Source organism: Pelophylax lessonae, assembly GCF_965119305.1.
Source record: "Pelophylax lessonae genome assembly, chromosome: 2".
Lineage (NCBI taxonomy): Eukaryota > Metazoa > Chordata > Amphibia > Anura > Ranidae > Pelophylax > Pelophylax lessonae.
The window spans coordinates 722871333-722888130 of record NC_138769.1 but is presented as its reverse complement, the minus strand read 5'-3'; the positions used below and the strand labels follow the sequence as shown (position 1 = coordinate 722888130).

The 16798-nt window shown below is 46.0% G+C and overlaps 1 protein-coding gene across 2 annotated transcripts in view; it reads right to left on the bottom strand.

Annotated features, from left to right (window-relative positions):
• Window positions 1–1915: 1915 nt before the first annotated feature.
• RAB6A (RAB6A, member RAS oncogene family) overlaps window positions 1916–16798 on the bottom strand; it is a 94093-nt gene continuing 79210 nt past the window's right edge. For both annotated transcript variants that reach the window (XM_082245261.1, XM_082245260.1), the window contains exons 5-8: window positions 13322–13433; window positions 8123–8216; window positions 7965–8031; window positions 1916–3124 (exon numbers count right to left, since the gene is read on the bottom strand). In XM_082245261.1, coding sequence (XP_082101387.1) covers window positions 3060–3124; window positions 7965–8031; window positions 8123–8216; window positions 13322–13433 — 338 coding nt within the window. In that variant the 3' untranslated portion in view covers window positions 1916–3059. The remainder of the gene's footprint in view (window positions 3125–7964; window positions 8032–8122; window positions 8217–13321; window positions 13434–16798) is intronic.

The window sequence follows — 16798 nt, the reverse complement described above, 5'->3', positions numbered from 1 at the left end:
TGACCAGTCTGGCCCTCCCAAAAATCTAAAGAACAGTAAACTGGCCATTTATTTGGAAAGTTTGCAGACCCCTGCTTTAGGTCATTGTATATTTGCCAAACCATACTAGGGTTCAAAAAGGGTTGGCCCCCTTATACTGGTGGACAGTGGGAAGAATGCTTACATTGATGGTCAGTAGGAAGAATACTCCTTACACTGGTAAACAATGGGAAAAATGTCCCTTATACTGGTGGACAGTGGGAGGAATATCCCTATACTGATGAACAGTGGGAAGAATGCCCCTTATACTGGTGGACAGTGGGAGGAATGCCCCTATACTGGTGAACAGTGGGAAGAATGCCCCTTATACTGATGGATGGTGGGAAGAATGCCCCTTATACTGATGGACGGTGGGAAGAATGCCCCTTATACTGATGGACGGTGGGAAGAATGCCCCTTATACTGATGGACGGTGGGAAGAGTGCCCCTTATACTGATGGACGGTGGGAAGAGTGCCCCTTATACTGGACGGTGGGAAGAATGCCCCTTATACTGATGGACAATGGGAAGAATGCCCCTTATACTGATGGACGATGGGAAGAATGCCCCTTATACTGATGGATGGTGGGAAGAATGCCCCTTATACTAGTGGACAGTGGGTAGAATGCCCCTTTTACTGGTGGACAGTGGGAAGAATCTTCCTTACAATGGTGGTTTCTACCGCACTGACCAGTCTGGCCCTTTCAAAAATCGAAAGAACAGTAAACTGGCCATTTATTTGGAAAGTTTGCAGACCCCTGCTTTAGATCATTGTATATTGGCCAAAGCATACTAGGGTTCAAAAAGGGTTGGGCCCCCTTATACTGGTGGACAGCGGGAAGAATGCTTACATTGATGGTCAGCAGGAAGAATCCTCCTTACACTGGTAAACAATGGGAAGAATGTCCCTTATATTGGAGGGCAGTGGAAGAATTCTCCTAACATGAGTGGTCAGTGGTAACGATGCCTCTTATACTGGCAGACAGTGGGAAGAATACCCCTTATACTGGTGGACGGTGGGAAGAACGCCCCTTATACTGGTGGACGGTGGGAAGAACGCCCCTTATACTGGTGGACGGTGGGAAGAACGCCCCTTACACTGGTGGACGGTGGGAAGAACGCCCCTTACACTGGTGGACGGTGGGAAGAACGCCCCTTACACTGGTGGACGGTGGGAAGAACGCCCCTTACACTGGTGGACGGTGGGAAGAACGCCCCTTACACTGGTGGACGGTGGGAAGAACGCCCCTTACACTGGTGGACGGTGGGAAGAACGCCCCTTACACTGGTGGACGGTGGGAAGAACGCCCCTTATACTGGTGGACGGTGGGAAGAACGCCCCTTACACTGGTGGACGGTGGGAAGAACGCCCCTTACACTGGTGGACGGTGGGAAGAACGCTCCTTATACTGGTGGGCGGTGGGAAGAATGTCCCTTATACTGGTGGGCGGTGGGAAGAATGTCCCTTATACTGGTGGACAGTGGGAAGAATGTCCATTATACTGATGGACAGTGGGAAGAATGTTCCCCTTACAGACAACGAACATCTGAGATTCAGGAGAAGCTCCACTAGTCCAATGCTAAAAGCTATGCCAAGGTAAATCAGGGCTATAATTATAGAGGAACCATCAGGCAGGAAACAATCATAGAAACCCCTGGTAAGGTCTGCAGGAAACCCTGGTTGACAAAGGCAGCTGTAAAGATAGGTAGGTGTACAGCAATAACAGATTGTAAGCTCTAAAGGGCAGGGCCCTCTGATTCCTTCTGTATTGAATTGTATTGTAACTGTACTGTCTGCCCTCGTGGTGTAAAGCACTGCACAAACTGTTGGCGCTAGATAAATCCTGTATAATAATAATAATAATAATAATAACAGTAGATTGCAAAAAGACGGACGTTCTTATAACCAAGAGAGAAATCATTCCTTTATTGGCATCCTGTGCGATGGACAGAAAACAAACTAGAAGGCCCATTTGTTCACCATAACTTTGTCAAGTTGCAGAGAGGTCCAGGAACTTGTCTCTATAGCCCCACGGCCACTTTCCAGCCAAACTCGCCCCGCTACAGTCCCCACCGCAATAAGAAAAGTGGCTCTCCTCGTCGCATGCCGCTGTGCATTGCGCGGTACTCAACTATGCCATCGCACGCAGGTTTTTTGTTTTGTGTGATTTTCCTCTGTGACACTCTAAAGTGCAATATATTTAACTTTATTTAATTAAAAAAAAAAAAAAAAAAAAAAAAGAGAAGATTGTTAATAAAAGGATTAACTATTTAAAGCAGCAGTTCACACCTTTGTAAACGGAACACGCTGCGTTATAAAACAGGACCGAGCATGACCACTGATTAATAATGCTTTTATTTCCCCCCCAATAGTATGCAAAGGCCAGCAACTGGTGGCAGCCATTTTATACACTGTAACACTAAATATAAAAACCCAGTACATGATCCATGAAGAACCGACGAGTTTGCTTTACAAAATGGCGGTTACAACGGGAGCAATGCCTAGTTGGCACTCCTGAGATAACAAGATAGCTGCGGTCAGGAGTCCAGGGTTCAAAATGGCTGCCACAACAGACAAACCTTAAAGGTTTGCTCCATATTAGGAACCTTTGCAGCCTGTGGTCACGGTCGGTACATACACCCATGCACTAGAATGACTGCACAATCTCTACAATGCGTTGCAGAGATACTCGGGATCCTCCTAGGATGCCGCAACTCTCCTCGGCAGATGTGAACTGTGGCTTTAACACAGGACAATAACAGGCAGTAATTTTTTTTTTTCGTGACACCATTTCAGTTTCATTTAAATATTGAAGACACTGTATATATATTTATATATATATTAGATGAGCCTGTGCAGCAAAATTGTTCGTAGAGTCACCAGAAGACAGCCAGCGATGGACAGGTGAGGAGGGCGCGCCGATATTCACACTGCGGTTAATGAAAAAAGTTAATGGGGGGAGAGGGGGTGTAGTGACATTCTGAAAGGGGGGGGGGTGGGGAGAGGCCATGAAGGATTCTGGGAGATGGGAGGAGTTGTATTAACAGGAACAGCCGCCTTCGCTGACAGGGGCTTCTTGGGGCTTTTCCAGTTTGATGTCGATCACTGATGGAAAAAAGAGTTAAGGAAAACAGATTTGGCTAAGAAGGAATCACTACAAGCACATACATTTTCCTGTTGCTTCTATATGAAGCCCCAGAGCAGCAATCAAATAATTTGTTGGCCAGGAGCGACTATTACAGCTTCAAAGCATCTTATGGCTCGTTTCCACTGAGAAGTACGGTTCGGAACGGTACACCTTGCGTTTCCACTGCCAATTGTATCCTTTCATGATAGGCGTGGTGTAGCAGGAAAGCGGTGATCGACGATTCTCTGTCAACCAATCAAAGTTCTGCAGAGTGTAGCTCCACCCTGTTGGTACGGTACTAATGCGCTTGGTACCCCAACGAAAGGGTCCCAAAAAAGTGGTTCGGTTCGGTACGCAATTTTTGCCGTTTCCATTGTGAATGGTACCCTAATTCCGAACCGTACCACTTTTTTGGGACCCTTTCGTTGGGGTACCAAGCGCATTAGTACCGTACCAACAGCGTGGAGCTATACTCTGCAGAACTTTGATTGGTTGACAGAGAATCGTCGATCACAGCTTTCCTGCTACGCCTATCATGAAAGGGTACTATTGGCAGTGGAAACCGTTCCGAACCGTACCATACCACTCAGTGGAAACGAGATTTTATAGTACATAAGGGTGGACTCCTAGACTCCACTTGCCTACATGGTACTTTTACCCCCTTCCTGCCCAGGCCAACTTTCAGCCTCCAGCCCTGTCACACTTTGAATGATAATTTTGCGGTCATGCAACACTGTACCCATATGACCTTTTTATAATTTTTTTCCACACAAATAGAGCTTATTTTGGTGGTATTTAATCACCACTGGGTTTTTTTTTTTTATTTCTTGCTATATAAATGAAAAAAAAAAAAAAAAGTTTGTTATAAAATTTTGCAAACAGGTAATTTTTCTCCTTCACCGATGAGGCTACACTGATGGGCAGCACTGGTGGGTGAGACTGATGAGGGAGCACTGATTGGCACTGATTATCAGTGTAGATGTCCCTTTTACACAAGTTGGTTATCGGCTCTCTTCTCCTCTCCTCACGCTGTCAGCAGGAGGAAAGGAGTGCCGATAACTGGCTGCTGTTTACATAATGACCAGCTGATCAGCTCTTTACTACAATTTGTGATCTGCAGTGTCCTGAGGACACTGCAATCCCGCAGCGCGCCACCCGATGCGCCGCAACGGGCGAGATCACGGGAGGTAGTTATATGACGGCCTCCCAGAAGTGGCCAGCCACGCTGTAGCTGTCATTCAGCTATAGTGCAGTCGGCAAGAGGTTAAAAGAAATTCCAGGAAACATTAAAATTATCTCCTGGACTGGATGAGATGACGCAGAGGAACAGTCCACAGCTGGATCAGATCCTGCCAGGGGAGTGGAGGATCAGGTAGATAAAAACGCTTCTCCTCTCCCCTGGACAAGACGAGCTGATAACCCTAGCAGTGGGACTGCGTCCACGTCATCCTCACTACAAGGGAAGCTTTTAAAAAAGCTTCCCCAAGTTGAGCTTTAAAGTAGATGGTGACAACAATGAATCATGCCTGCATGCTGTGTGTTAAAACAGGCGCTTGTAGTCTCATTTGGAAGCCAGTGTGACATGATGACCACACAGGAGCACAATTGGCAGCCCCCTTGTAATAGGATTAGACTGACAGCAGCAGAAGCTAATGGCTCCCGCCACTATCAGTCTGCCATTGAGGAGGGAAAGCACGGAGACCCATTGCTCTCGTGCACAGTGCTGAACTGTGATCTGGTAAGTATAAGGTTGGGGGGGTTTGGACACCAAATTTTTAACTTAATACAGAGAATGAATTACAGTAATAAAAAAAAAAAAACCTTAAGGCTTTAGAACCACTTTAAACTTACAATCAATGTGCAATTATTCAACTTTTTTTTGGAATGAAGCCTGCACAGCATTGCACCCAAGACCCTGTGGTGACGTCACCGCCCTGCTGCCACAGTAACTCTGCCATGGAGGCCCTTGTAGTAACCAGCTGTTCCAGCTGTGCTGGTGGAGTCATGCAAAGCCATGCTATATGAAAAGAAATAACAGGATCCCCTCCCCGTGATACAGGTACGTTTGGGAAGGCGGTGCTCTGGGTTTAAGGGGTATGTGACGGTGTTTTATGTTCCATATTTTTAGACTTAACCTTTAAGCGACAAAAATATTTTACAGGAGAGTGCCCCTTTAACCACTTGCCGCACGCTCTATAGCGGATTGACGTCAGCAAACTGGTTGTACTATCCTGACTGGCCATCACATGACGTCCAGCAGGATAGAGCGATCTGCGCGCGTGTGTCGCTCTGACACACCGCATCTTCGATCTCGGTAAAGAGCCTAATGACGTAGGCTCTTTACCATGTGACCAGCTCTGTCCAATCACAGCTGGTTACATAGTAAATAGGAAGTGCCATTGATCGGCTTTCCTCAGTTTGTGCCTGACAGGGCTCCTGACGAGGGGGGGTGGCTGTGCTGGTAATCGTGCAGACCCTTGGGGGTGACACTAGAGCCCCCAGGGATTGCCCACCCATGGCCACCAGGGATGGCAATCAGGGCTCAGGGACCCTTTCAGTGCCCTCCCCATCAGAGCTGCCCACCAGTGCCCATCATTTCAATCTATCAGTGCCGCCCACTAGTGCCCATTATTGCCCACCAGTGCCGCCTATCAGTGCTACCCCCATCAGTGCCTCCTCATCAGTGCAGGAAAAAACGTATCTAATTTACAAAATTTTTAAAAAAATATGTTTTATTTGTGTAGCAAAAAAACTAGAAAAAACCTTGCGGTAATCAAATACCACAAAAGAAAGCTCAATTTGTGGTAATAAAAATGACAAATTTGGTTTAGGTACAGGGTTGCATGACCGCGCAATTGTCATTCAAAATGCAACAGCGCTAAAAGCTGAAAATTGGCCTGGGCAGGAAGGAGGTGAAAGTGCCCGGTATGGAAGTGGTTAAGGACCTTGATGCAAGGTAAAACGGCATTTCGGCAAAGGAAAGCGTTAAAAGCGTTTTCATCTTCATTTTGCAAACTGCAACAGACAAATGTCCAACAGGTTACCATGACGACGCCTGCATTCCCCTTGCACCAGTTATCAGAAACATCCCTCTTTGTAGTTCCATTAGGATCATCATCAATATAGCGGCTTGTCTCCCTGCTGTACACACACTGAGTCATTGTCATAGAAGGACGGCTCTGTCTGCTCGCTGACACATCCAGACAAAACAGAGGAAATCTCAGACATGGAAAGATGACGGCACGAAGATTGGAGAGCCGAGGAAACGGCTTTCAAAGCCTGATCAGTGACAAAGGACACAACGCACATAAAACATGACGCTGCTGTGCCCTCTATCTCACCCCAATTATCTAACGACATGCCACGTTCTGTCACATGTGCCAGTATATAACCGCTTGTCTGATCTTTTTTTCCAGTATAAGTTTTCAAATTGGACACAAAATTACTGATCATCTTATTTTCAGGGTGGAATCAGTGCAAAGTTTAGGTCTGTGATGCCACAGGATGGCGCTGGCTAGCTCTTATTATAAACCTGTCTGATTGGTATTGTGTCGCCCTTTAATAAGCCAATACTGGTAGCATCCTCCCTCCCCAGTGCACGTTTTTAGATTGCTCTGTAGACAGATCCTACTTATACACCTGGGTGTCTTATAAAGTCTATGGGCAGTTTTGGCTTTAATTAGGGGGCACTTACGGCTCAGAGAACCCAAGACACAGGGCTTTGGCTTTCACTTTATGCCCCGGGCTCACCAAAGGGGAAAGCTACCCTAACCTTAGCGACAGTCTCAAAGAAACATGCTGGTGACAGACAGCAGAAGGAACCACAGCATGCAGCAGAGAACACAGGCATTCGGCACACCTGGAAGTGTCAGATGCTGAAGATTCTTTGGCTTGTGTAGCTCTGTAAGACAGCAAAGACATGGGGTGGGGGGGATTGAGACACAAGGAGGTGGATTTATTCCTGGAGGGAAGAGGGGCATGGTGGAGGGCTGGGATGGAGTCAGGACGGGATGAATAGGGTAATGGGGTGAGGGGAGATCATGCATTAGGTCATCTAGTGTGTGTGTAGAGTGCCTGGAATTCTGAGTAACATGCCTTGGGGGGATCCTGGATTGGGTCACGGGCCCGGGGTGGGACAAGGGGAATCTTGGATTGGGTCGCGGGCCTGAAGGGGAGGGAAATCTTGGATTGGGTCGCGGGCATGGGGGGAGGGAGATCCTCGACTGGGTCGCCGGCCTGGGGGGATATTAGACTGGGTCGCGGGCCTTGGGGGAATCCTTGACCGGGTCACCGGCCGAGGGATGGGCGATCATCAACGGGGTCATGGGCCCCGGGGGGGGGGGGCCTGGGGAGATCCTCGACAGGGTCATGGGCCGGGGGGGGGGGGGGGGGGTATCCTCGACAGGGTCATGGGCCGGGGGGGGTTTCCTCGACAGGATCACTGGGGGGGGGGGTTCTTCGACAGGGTCAGCAGTCCACTGGCTGAACAAAGCTGTCTGAGTGCTTCTTGGCTAAAGAATAACGCCAACATGAAAACACGGGTATGTTTTAAATGATAATGGTGGATTTCAGACGACCAGTTCTTTGTCCCCCCAGCAATCGGCCATGTGGTCTCTGTACGAGGATTCTGGGAACTGATGCCCAAACAGAACCAGCCAGTCACAAGCTGTGTGTGAACAGTCTCCATACCATTGCAATGACACAGTCCCCATTGCCAAAGGCTCATTGCTGATCAAATGACCAGACACCAAACACACTTAACCCACTCCTTGGAAGGTAAAGATCTATTGAATGTTCTCAGACACCAGGAAAGGATACTGTCTTCTCTGCTCTTGTCCTGTGAACTTTCCATGCCGGGCAGCGCAGCTGCCACACGTCTGAAAAGCTGGAAGACACAAGAAAAGAAAGCAATAAATTCAGCAGGAAACCGATTGAATGGGCGCGGCATGGGGGCGGAGCCAGAAACATCTCCTTACCTGTTTTACATTGTATCCGGCTTTAGCGCTGGTTTCGATAAACATTACATTCAGCTCCTTGGCTTTCCGCTCTCCCTCCTCAATGGACACTTGCCTGTGTAATGAATAAACCATTCCATGTTATATAAATAAAAAAAAAAAAAAATGTATATATATTATATAAAGGAAGATCTCCAACAACAAGACCTTTATTATATATATATATATATATATATATATATATATATATATATATATATATACACACATACACACACACACACACAAACACAGCCTTGAAGTAAAGTATTCACACCCCTTGGAATTTTCAACATTTTGTCACGTTACAATCAAAAAGATAAATGTATTTTATTGGGATTTTATGTGATAGATCAACACAAAGTGGCACATAATTGTAAAGTGGAAGGAAAATGATAAATGGCTTTCAAAATGTTTTTACAAATAATTATTTTTATTTATTATATTTATTTTTACAAAGTGTGGCGTGCATTTGTATTCACCCCCCTGAGTCAATACTTTGTAGAACCGCCTTCCACTGCAATTACAGCTGCAAGTCTTTTTGGGGATGTCTCTACCAGCTTTGCACATCTAGAGGGACATTTTTGCCCATTCTTCTTTGCAAATTTTAGGTCTGGACTTTGACTAGGTCATTCGAACACATGAATATGATTTGATCTAAACCAGGCATGTCCAGGCAATGCGGCCCACCAGCCACGGAACTCAGGGCTGGCCCTACCATGGGTCCCAGGCGGCACTTTAAGAGGGGCTGCAACAGGGGCGCACTGCCTGAGGATTCAAGGCTCCCTCCCTCTAGTCATCTTTGTATTATGCTCGGTTTTTAGCCACTGGTTGCTAGAACCACCTGGCATCTAGCAACCAGTGACGTCACTCACCAGGGACGGCTCAAATTTAGAAGAGTGCCGCTGTCGCCGCCTGCACTATCCAGTGAGCCCGTCTGCAATGCCGCTGATCGCTGGGGAGCTGCCGGGATCCAGGACCCGAGCCTGAAGCATTCAGCCTTGAAGAGATCTGGCTGGGATTCGGGAGAGTCAGCCTTGAAGGGATGCAGTACCCCGGGGGAGTTAACCTTGAAGGGATATAGACCCCAAGATATCCACTACCTGGGGGGGGGGGAATCAGCTCTTTGGGAATGCGGTATCTGGTTGCAGGCTATGGGTGGCAAGTGGCACTGAATGTGGTGGCAGGCTGCGGGTGGCAAGTGGTACTGTATGTGATGGCAGGCTGCGGGTGGCACTGTATGTGGTGGCAGGCTGCGGGTGACAAGTGGCACTGTATCAGGTGGCAAGTGGCACTGTATGTGGTGGCAGATTGTGGGTGGCAAGTGACTATGTGGTTGCAGGCTGTGGGTGGCAAGTGATATTGTAAGTGGTGGAAGGCTTCAGGTGGCACTGTATGTGGCGGCAGACTTCAGATGGTAAGTGGCACTGTATGTGGTGGCAGGCTACTAGTGACAGGAGCCATACAGGAAGCAGCGGCTCTGCTCTCTACTGCAGCCGCTGCTTTCCCCAGCAGTACCCAACGTCATGACCAGCAGTGCCTGCATGACCAGCATTACCCTCCAGCAGTGCCAGCATTACCAACCAGCAGTACCCGCCAACACTACCGACAAGCATTAACCGCCAGCACTAACCACCAGCAGTAAAAGCACCAGCAGTAAAAGCAACAGCAGTAACCGCTAGCAGTACCCGCACCAGCAGTCTGCAAAATAAGTAGAAAAGGTATGTGCATTAGCGGCGGCATTTTCTTAAATAACCTTTAAATACCTTAACTATAGTATTTTTTTTTTTTTTATATGTGGCCCGATAACATTTCTCTACACTCAATGTGGCCCAGAGAAGCCAAAAGGTTGGACATGTCTGATCCAAATCATTCCATTGTAGCTCTGGCTGTATGTTTAGGGTTGTTTTCCTGCTGGAAGGTGAACCTCCGCCCCAGTCTCAAGTCTTTTGCAGACTCTAACAGGTTTTCTTCTAAGATTGCCCTGTATTTGGCTCCATCCATCTTCCCATCAACTCTGACCAGCTTCCCTGTCCCTGCTGAAGAAAAGCATCCCCACAACAACAATGGTGTGCTCAGGGTGATGTGCTGTGTTAGTTTTCAGCAAAACATAGCGTTTTGCTTTTAGGCAAAAAAGTTACATTTTGGTCTCATCTGACCAGATCACCTTCCTCCAGATGTTTGCTGTGTCCCCCACATGGCTTCTCACAAACTGCAAACAGGACTTCTTATGGCTTTCTTTCAACAATGTCTTTTTTCTTGCCACTAGTTGTCCTGTGGACAGATTCTCCCACCTGAGCTGTGGATCTCTTCAGGTCCTCCAGTGTTCCCATGGGCCTCTTGGCTGCTTCTCTGAGGAATGCTCTCCTTGCCCAGCCTGTCAGTTTAGGTGGACGGCCATGTCTTGGTAGGTTTGCAGTTGTGCCTTTCCATTTTCAGATGATGGATTGGAACAATGCTCCGTGAGATGTGCAAAGCTTGGGATATATATATATATATATATATATTTTTTTTTTTATAACCTAACCCTGCTTTAAACTTCTCCACGACTTTATCCCTGACCTGTCTGGTGTGTTTCTTGGCCTTCATGGTGCGGTTTTGTTCACTAAGGATCTCTAACAAACCTCTGAGGGCTTCACAGAACAGCTGTATTTATACTGAGATTAAATTACACACAAGTGGACTCTATTTACGAATTAGGTGACTTCTGGGGGCAATTGGTTCCACTAAATTTTAGTTAGGGGTATCAGAGTAAAGGGGGCTGAATACAAAACGCACACTTTTCAGATATTTATGTGTAAAACTATTTGAAAACCATTTATCATTTTCCTTCCACTTCACAATTATGTGCCACTTTGTGTTGGTCTATCACAAAAAAAAAAAATAAAAAATAAAATCCATGATGTTTTTGGTCGTTAAATGATGAAACGTGGAAAATTTCAAGGGGCATGCATACTTTTTCAAGGCGGCGTGTGTGTGTATATATATATATATATATATATATATATACATATACATACATACATACACACACACACACACACACACATTATATATATATATATATATATATATATATATATATATATATATATATATAATAAAACAAAGCACAAATCAGTGAACTTAGGGTCCCACTGGCATTAAAATGGTTGTTTTCGAAAAAATAAAAACAGAAAAGCCCCGCAGATGTCGATTTGTATTTTTAGGTTTCTTTTATTCTATATAAATATAATATTTTATATTATATTTTAGGTTTCCTTTTTCTTTCTTTTTGTTCTCCGTGGAAACTATTAACAGGCTCAATCTCTCTTTGCAGCATTGCCACCACAGTGCGCATGGTCCTTGTCCTTCAGCATGTCTACTCAGGGCTTATGCCTTCCAGCTGCTCACGATCGATGAGCTAAGCTAGGGGCATGTATAATTGCAGCTGAAGGGCAGGGAATGCCCAGGCCACATATCATTGGCCTCTATAAGAGACAAATTCCTGACGGGCCCACACACACCCGGGTTCAGATTCTAATCTGAAAAATGCCTGAGCTCATCACTACTGCCCACGTCAAATGCCTATGGGGTGGATCCAATGGCTTGATTAACAGTTCCACACCACTCTGCTCTGCCCCGGGAGGACGATGTGTTCTGCTGATTGTCACTGCAGTTTTCTCCACCTACTGACCCAACAATGGTGGACCATGCCTGTGTAATGTGCGCCGGCATGTCTGTTCATTGTCTCCTGTGTTTTAACAGCGACAATGCAAGAGGAAAAGACACCCAATAACAGGAAGTGCACAAAGACCTTCATGGCATGACCAGGTATTTTAATAAAAGTGGCATATTTAAAAGTATTAAATAATGACTTTTAAAATGCCATGATCGTGATAAAAATGAGATGAGATTGTAATGACTGGGTTTTCATCTACTTAAAGTCGGCTGATGTTCCCTTTCAGCACCATTACCAGATTTCTTGAAGTAAGGCCAGTTCTGTGTCACACACATCACTGTGCTGGATGCTGTAGAGCAGTGCTCCCCAACCTTTTTATCACCGTGGACTGGTCAACGTTTGATAATTTTTCCGTGGCCCGCTGAGGGGGTTGGGGGACGTCAATGCACAGTGACCACAGCGTGCCCCCAATCAATGCACAGTGACCACAGCGTGCCCCCAATCAATGCACAGTGACCACAGCGTGCCCCCAATCAATGCACAGTGACCACAGCGTGCCCCCAATCAATGCACAGTGACCACAGCGTGCCCCCAATCAATGCACAGTGACCACAGCGTGCCCCCAATCAATGCACAGTGACCACAGGGTGCCCCCAATCAATGCACAGTGACCACAGCGTGCCCCCAATAAATGCACAGTGCCACAGCATGCCCCCAATCAATGCACAGTGACCACAGCATGCCCCCAATCAATGCACAGTGACCACAGCATGCCCCAAACAATGCACAGTGCCACAGCGTGCCCCCAATCAAATTATTGGTCAGGAGGAGGATCCGTGTGACAATAGCGAATATTCATTCGCTATTGTCGCACAAATGGGTGGGCTCAGGGCGCACTGCTCTGCGCCCCGGGTCCACCCTTTTCTGAAAATTTTTTTTCTTCTAAAATGGAAATAATGTAATGTTCTTTGGGCGGACCGGTATCGGTCCGCAGCCCGGGGAACACTGCTGTAGAGCAGGGATATGCAAACTGTGGCCCTCCAGATGTTGCAGAACTACAAGTCCCATGAGGCATAGCAAGACTGACAGCCACAAGCATGACACCCAGAGGCAGAGGCATGATAGGACTTGTAGTTTTGCAACAGCTGGAGCGCCACAGTTTGCATGTCCCTGCTGTAGAGCATACTCTATTGCCAGGACTGGTACCATGTCTAAGGGTCTGGCACTGGCAAGCTCCAGGAGTGCCAAATGGCCACCCTGAAAGGTTCCATTTAGTTTAGTTTTAGCAGGAATTTGTGTCACACTTAGGGTGACATGCCTGAGAGCATTTCCCACTCCACAATAAAAATATCTTTTTTCTGTCTGTGTCCCGGCTGGACTAATTCTTTCCATATATGGTACTGGGAAAAACAGATCCGGCACAGACAGAGCAGTACTAACTGAACAGGATTTCTAATAATTTCTGACCCTTTTCAAAAGCAAGCTGGAGCCCCACTTTAAGTTCAGAAGGTTGACGTTACCTCTTATCAGCAAGATCTGTTTTATTCCCCACCAGCATGATGATGACATCACTCCCCCGCTCCGTCCTGACATCATCAATCCACTTTGTCGTTTGTTGGAATGAGTTCACGTCTAATGAGGAATAGCAGGAAGATAGGTTAATAGCAGACAATAGAGGACAACGAGAGCTCACAGTGCTGAACCCTACGGTAACCTGGCACACAGACATTTCCTCCCACAGTCCCTGTAATGAGGCTTTCCTGCAACCACAACAAGAACACAAATATCGAAGAATGGTCATCTCCTGCAATATCCCTAGATTTAGTGCACTGTGAATTCCATCTATAATGAGCTCCTGGCTTAGGATGCTGTATGTCTACTGGGATGTTGGGGTTTTATACCATAGGCATGGAGTTTGGGGATGGGGAAGATTATTATGGACTCACAGGGGGATGGATTAAGTCATGAGGGGAGGAGGGATCCTGCACTGAATCACAAAGCATGGGGGGGTGGCCCATAGAAATTGGGTCATGGGGTGGTATAAGCAATGGGGCAATGGAGAGTGTGGGAAGGGGAGGGGGGGGGGGGTTCGAGGAGGAGTTGGAATACTTGAGTAACTGAATCCTTCAGCAGGTCTAGGGTTTATCTTGGATTGATACAAACATACAAAAATTGCTCAATCTCTCCTTATATACGCCACTGAGTGCCGGCTATAACAGATTAACTCCTGGCTGCCCTCCAAGTCCAACAGTCAAACAAACAAGCAAGGGTGCCAGAGTCACCTACAACTCTTAATAGTTTTTGTCATAAAAATTGCAACATTGGACAGTAGCAAAACAAGGCTTCCAATGCATTTCAGCTAGACTGCTATGAGTAAGGAGGTCTAGCCGAGACACACTAGCAATCTTCCCTGTTGACTTTAAAAGAAAAAAATATTATTTATATATATATATATATATATATATATATATATATATATATATATATATATATATAAAGATATTATAAAATATTTACGAAAATGTGAGGGGTGTACTCACTTTTGTGTGTGTGTGTGTGCGTATATATATATATATATATATATATATATATATATATATATATATATATATATATATATACACACACACACACACACACACATATATACACACACACACCCATATACAAAATCTCACAAAAGTGAGTACACCCCTCATGTTTTGTAAATATTTTATTCTATCTTTTCATGTGACAACACTGAAGAAATGACACTTTGCTACAATGTAAAGTAGTGAGTGTACAGCTTGTATAACAGTGTAAATTTGCTGTCCCCTCAAAATATCTCAACACACAGCCATTAATGTCTAAACTGCTGGCAACAAAAGTGAGTACACCCCTAAGTGAAAATGTCCAAATTATTATTATACAGGATTTGTATAGCGCCAACAGTTTGCGCAGCGCTCTACAGTATGAGGGAAGACAATACAGTTACAATACAATTCAATACAGGAGGAATTAGAGGGCCCTGCTCTATAGATCTTACCCAATTAGCCATTATCCCTCCCCGGTGTCATGTGACTCGTTAGTGTTACAAGGTCTCAGATGTGAATGGGGAGCAGGTGTGTTAAATTTGGTGTTATCGCTCTCGCTCTCTCTTAGTGGTCACTGGAAGTTCAACATGGCACCTCATGGCAAAGAACTCTCTGAGGATCTGAAAAAAGAATTGTTGCTCTACATAAAGATGGCCTAGGCTATAAGAAGATTGCCAAGACCCTGAAACTGAGTTGCAGCATGGTGGCCAAGACCATACAGCGGTTTAACATGACAGGTCCTGCCATGGTCGACCAAAGAAGTTGAGTGCACGTGTTCAACGTCACATCTAGAGGTTGTCTTTGGGAAATAGACCTATGGGTGCTGCCAGCATTGAGGTTGAAGGGGTGGGGGGTCAGCCTGTCAGTGCTCAGACCATACGCCGCACACTGCATCAAATTGGTCTGCATGGCTGTCGTCCCAGAAGGAAGCCTCTTCTAAAGATGATGCACAAGAAATCCTGCAAACAGTTTGCTGAAGACAAGCAGACAAAGGACATGGATTACTGGAACCATGTCCTGTGGTCTGATGAGACCAAGATGAACGTATTTGGTTCAAGTGTGTGTGGCTGCAACCAGGTGAGGAGTACAAAGACAAGTGTGTCTTGCCTACAGTCAAGCATGGTGGTGGGAGTGTCATGGTCTGGGGCTGCATGAGTGCTGCCGACACTGGGGAGCTACAGTTCATTGAGCGAACCATGAATACCAACATGTACTGTGACATACTGAAGCAGAGCATGATCCCCTCCCTTCGGAGACTGGGCCGCAGGGCAGTATTTCAACATGATAATGATCACAAACACACCTCCGAGATGACCACTGCCTTGCTAAAGAAGCTGAGGGTAAAGGTGATGGATTGGCCAAGCATGTTTCCAGACCTAAACCCTATTGAGCATCTGTAGGGCATCCTCAAACAGAAGGTGAAGAAGCGCAAGGTCTCCAACATCCATCAGCTCTGTGATGTCGTCATGGAGGAGTGGAAGAGGACTCCAGTGGCAACCTGTGACGCTCTGGTGAACTCCATGCCCAAGAGGGCTAAGGCAGTGCTGGAAAATAATGGTGGCCACACAAAACATTGACACTTTGGGCCCAATTTGGACATTTTCACTTAGGGGTGTACTCCCTTTTGTTGACAGCGGTTTAGACATTAATGGCTGTGTGTTGAGTTATTTTGAGGGGACAGCAAACTTACACTGTTATACAAGCTGTACACTCACTACTTTACATTGTAGCAAAGTGTCATTTCTTCAGAGTTGTCACATGAAAAGATAGAATAAAATATTTACAAAAATTTGAGGCGTGTACTCACTTTTGTGAGATACTGTAATATTAATATATACACACACACTGCTCAATTAATCAAAAAAACACTTTTTATTCAAAGTATAGCATCAAGTCAATTAAACTCCTGGGATATTGATCTGGTCAGTTAAGTAACAAAGGGGGTTGTCCATCAGTTTCAGCTGCTTTTGTGTTAATGAAATTAACAACAGGAGCACTAGATGGGCAACAATGAGACAACCTCCAAAACAGGAATGGTTTTATAGGTGGAGGCCACTGACATTTTATTTCCCTACTCATCTTTTCTGACTGTTTTTCACTAGTTTTGCATTTGGCTAGGGTCAGTGTCACTACTGGTAGTATGAGGCGATACCTGGACTCTAAAGAGGTTGCAAAGGCAGTCCAACTCCTCCAGAATGGCACATCAATATGTACTATTGCCAGATGGTTTGCTGTGTCTCCCAGCACAGTATTGGTTACTCCAGGAGGACTGGACGGGGCTGTAGAAGGTCCTTAACCCATCAGCAGGACCGGTATCTGCTCCTTTGTGTAAGGAGGAACAGGATGAGCACTGCCAGAGCCCTACAAAATGTCCTCCAGCAGGCCATAGTTGTGAATGTCTCTGACCAATCACAAACAAACAGA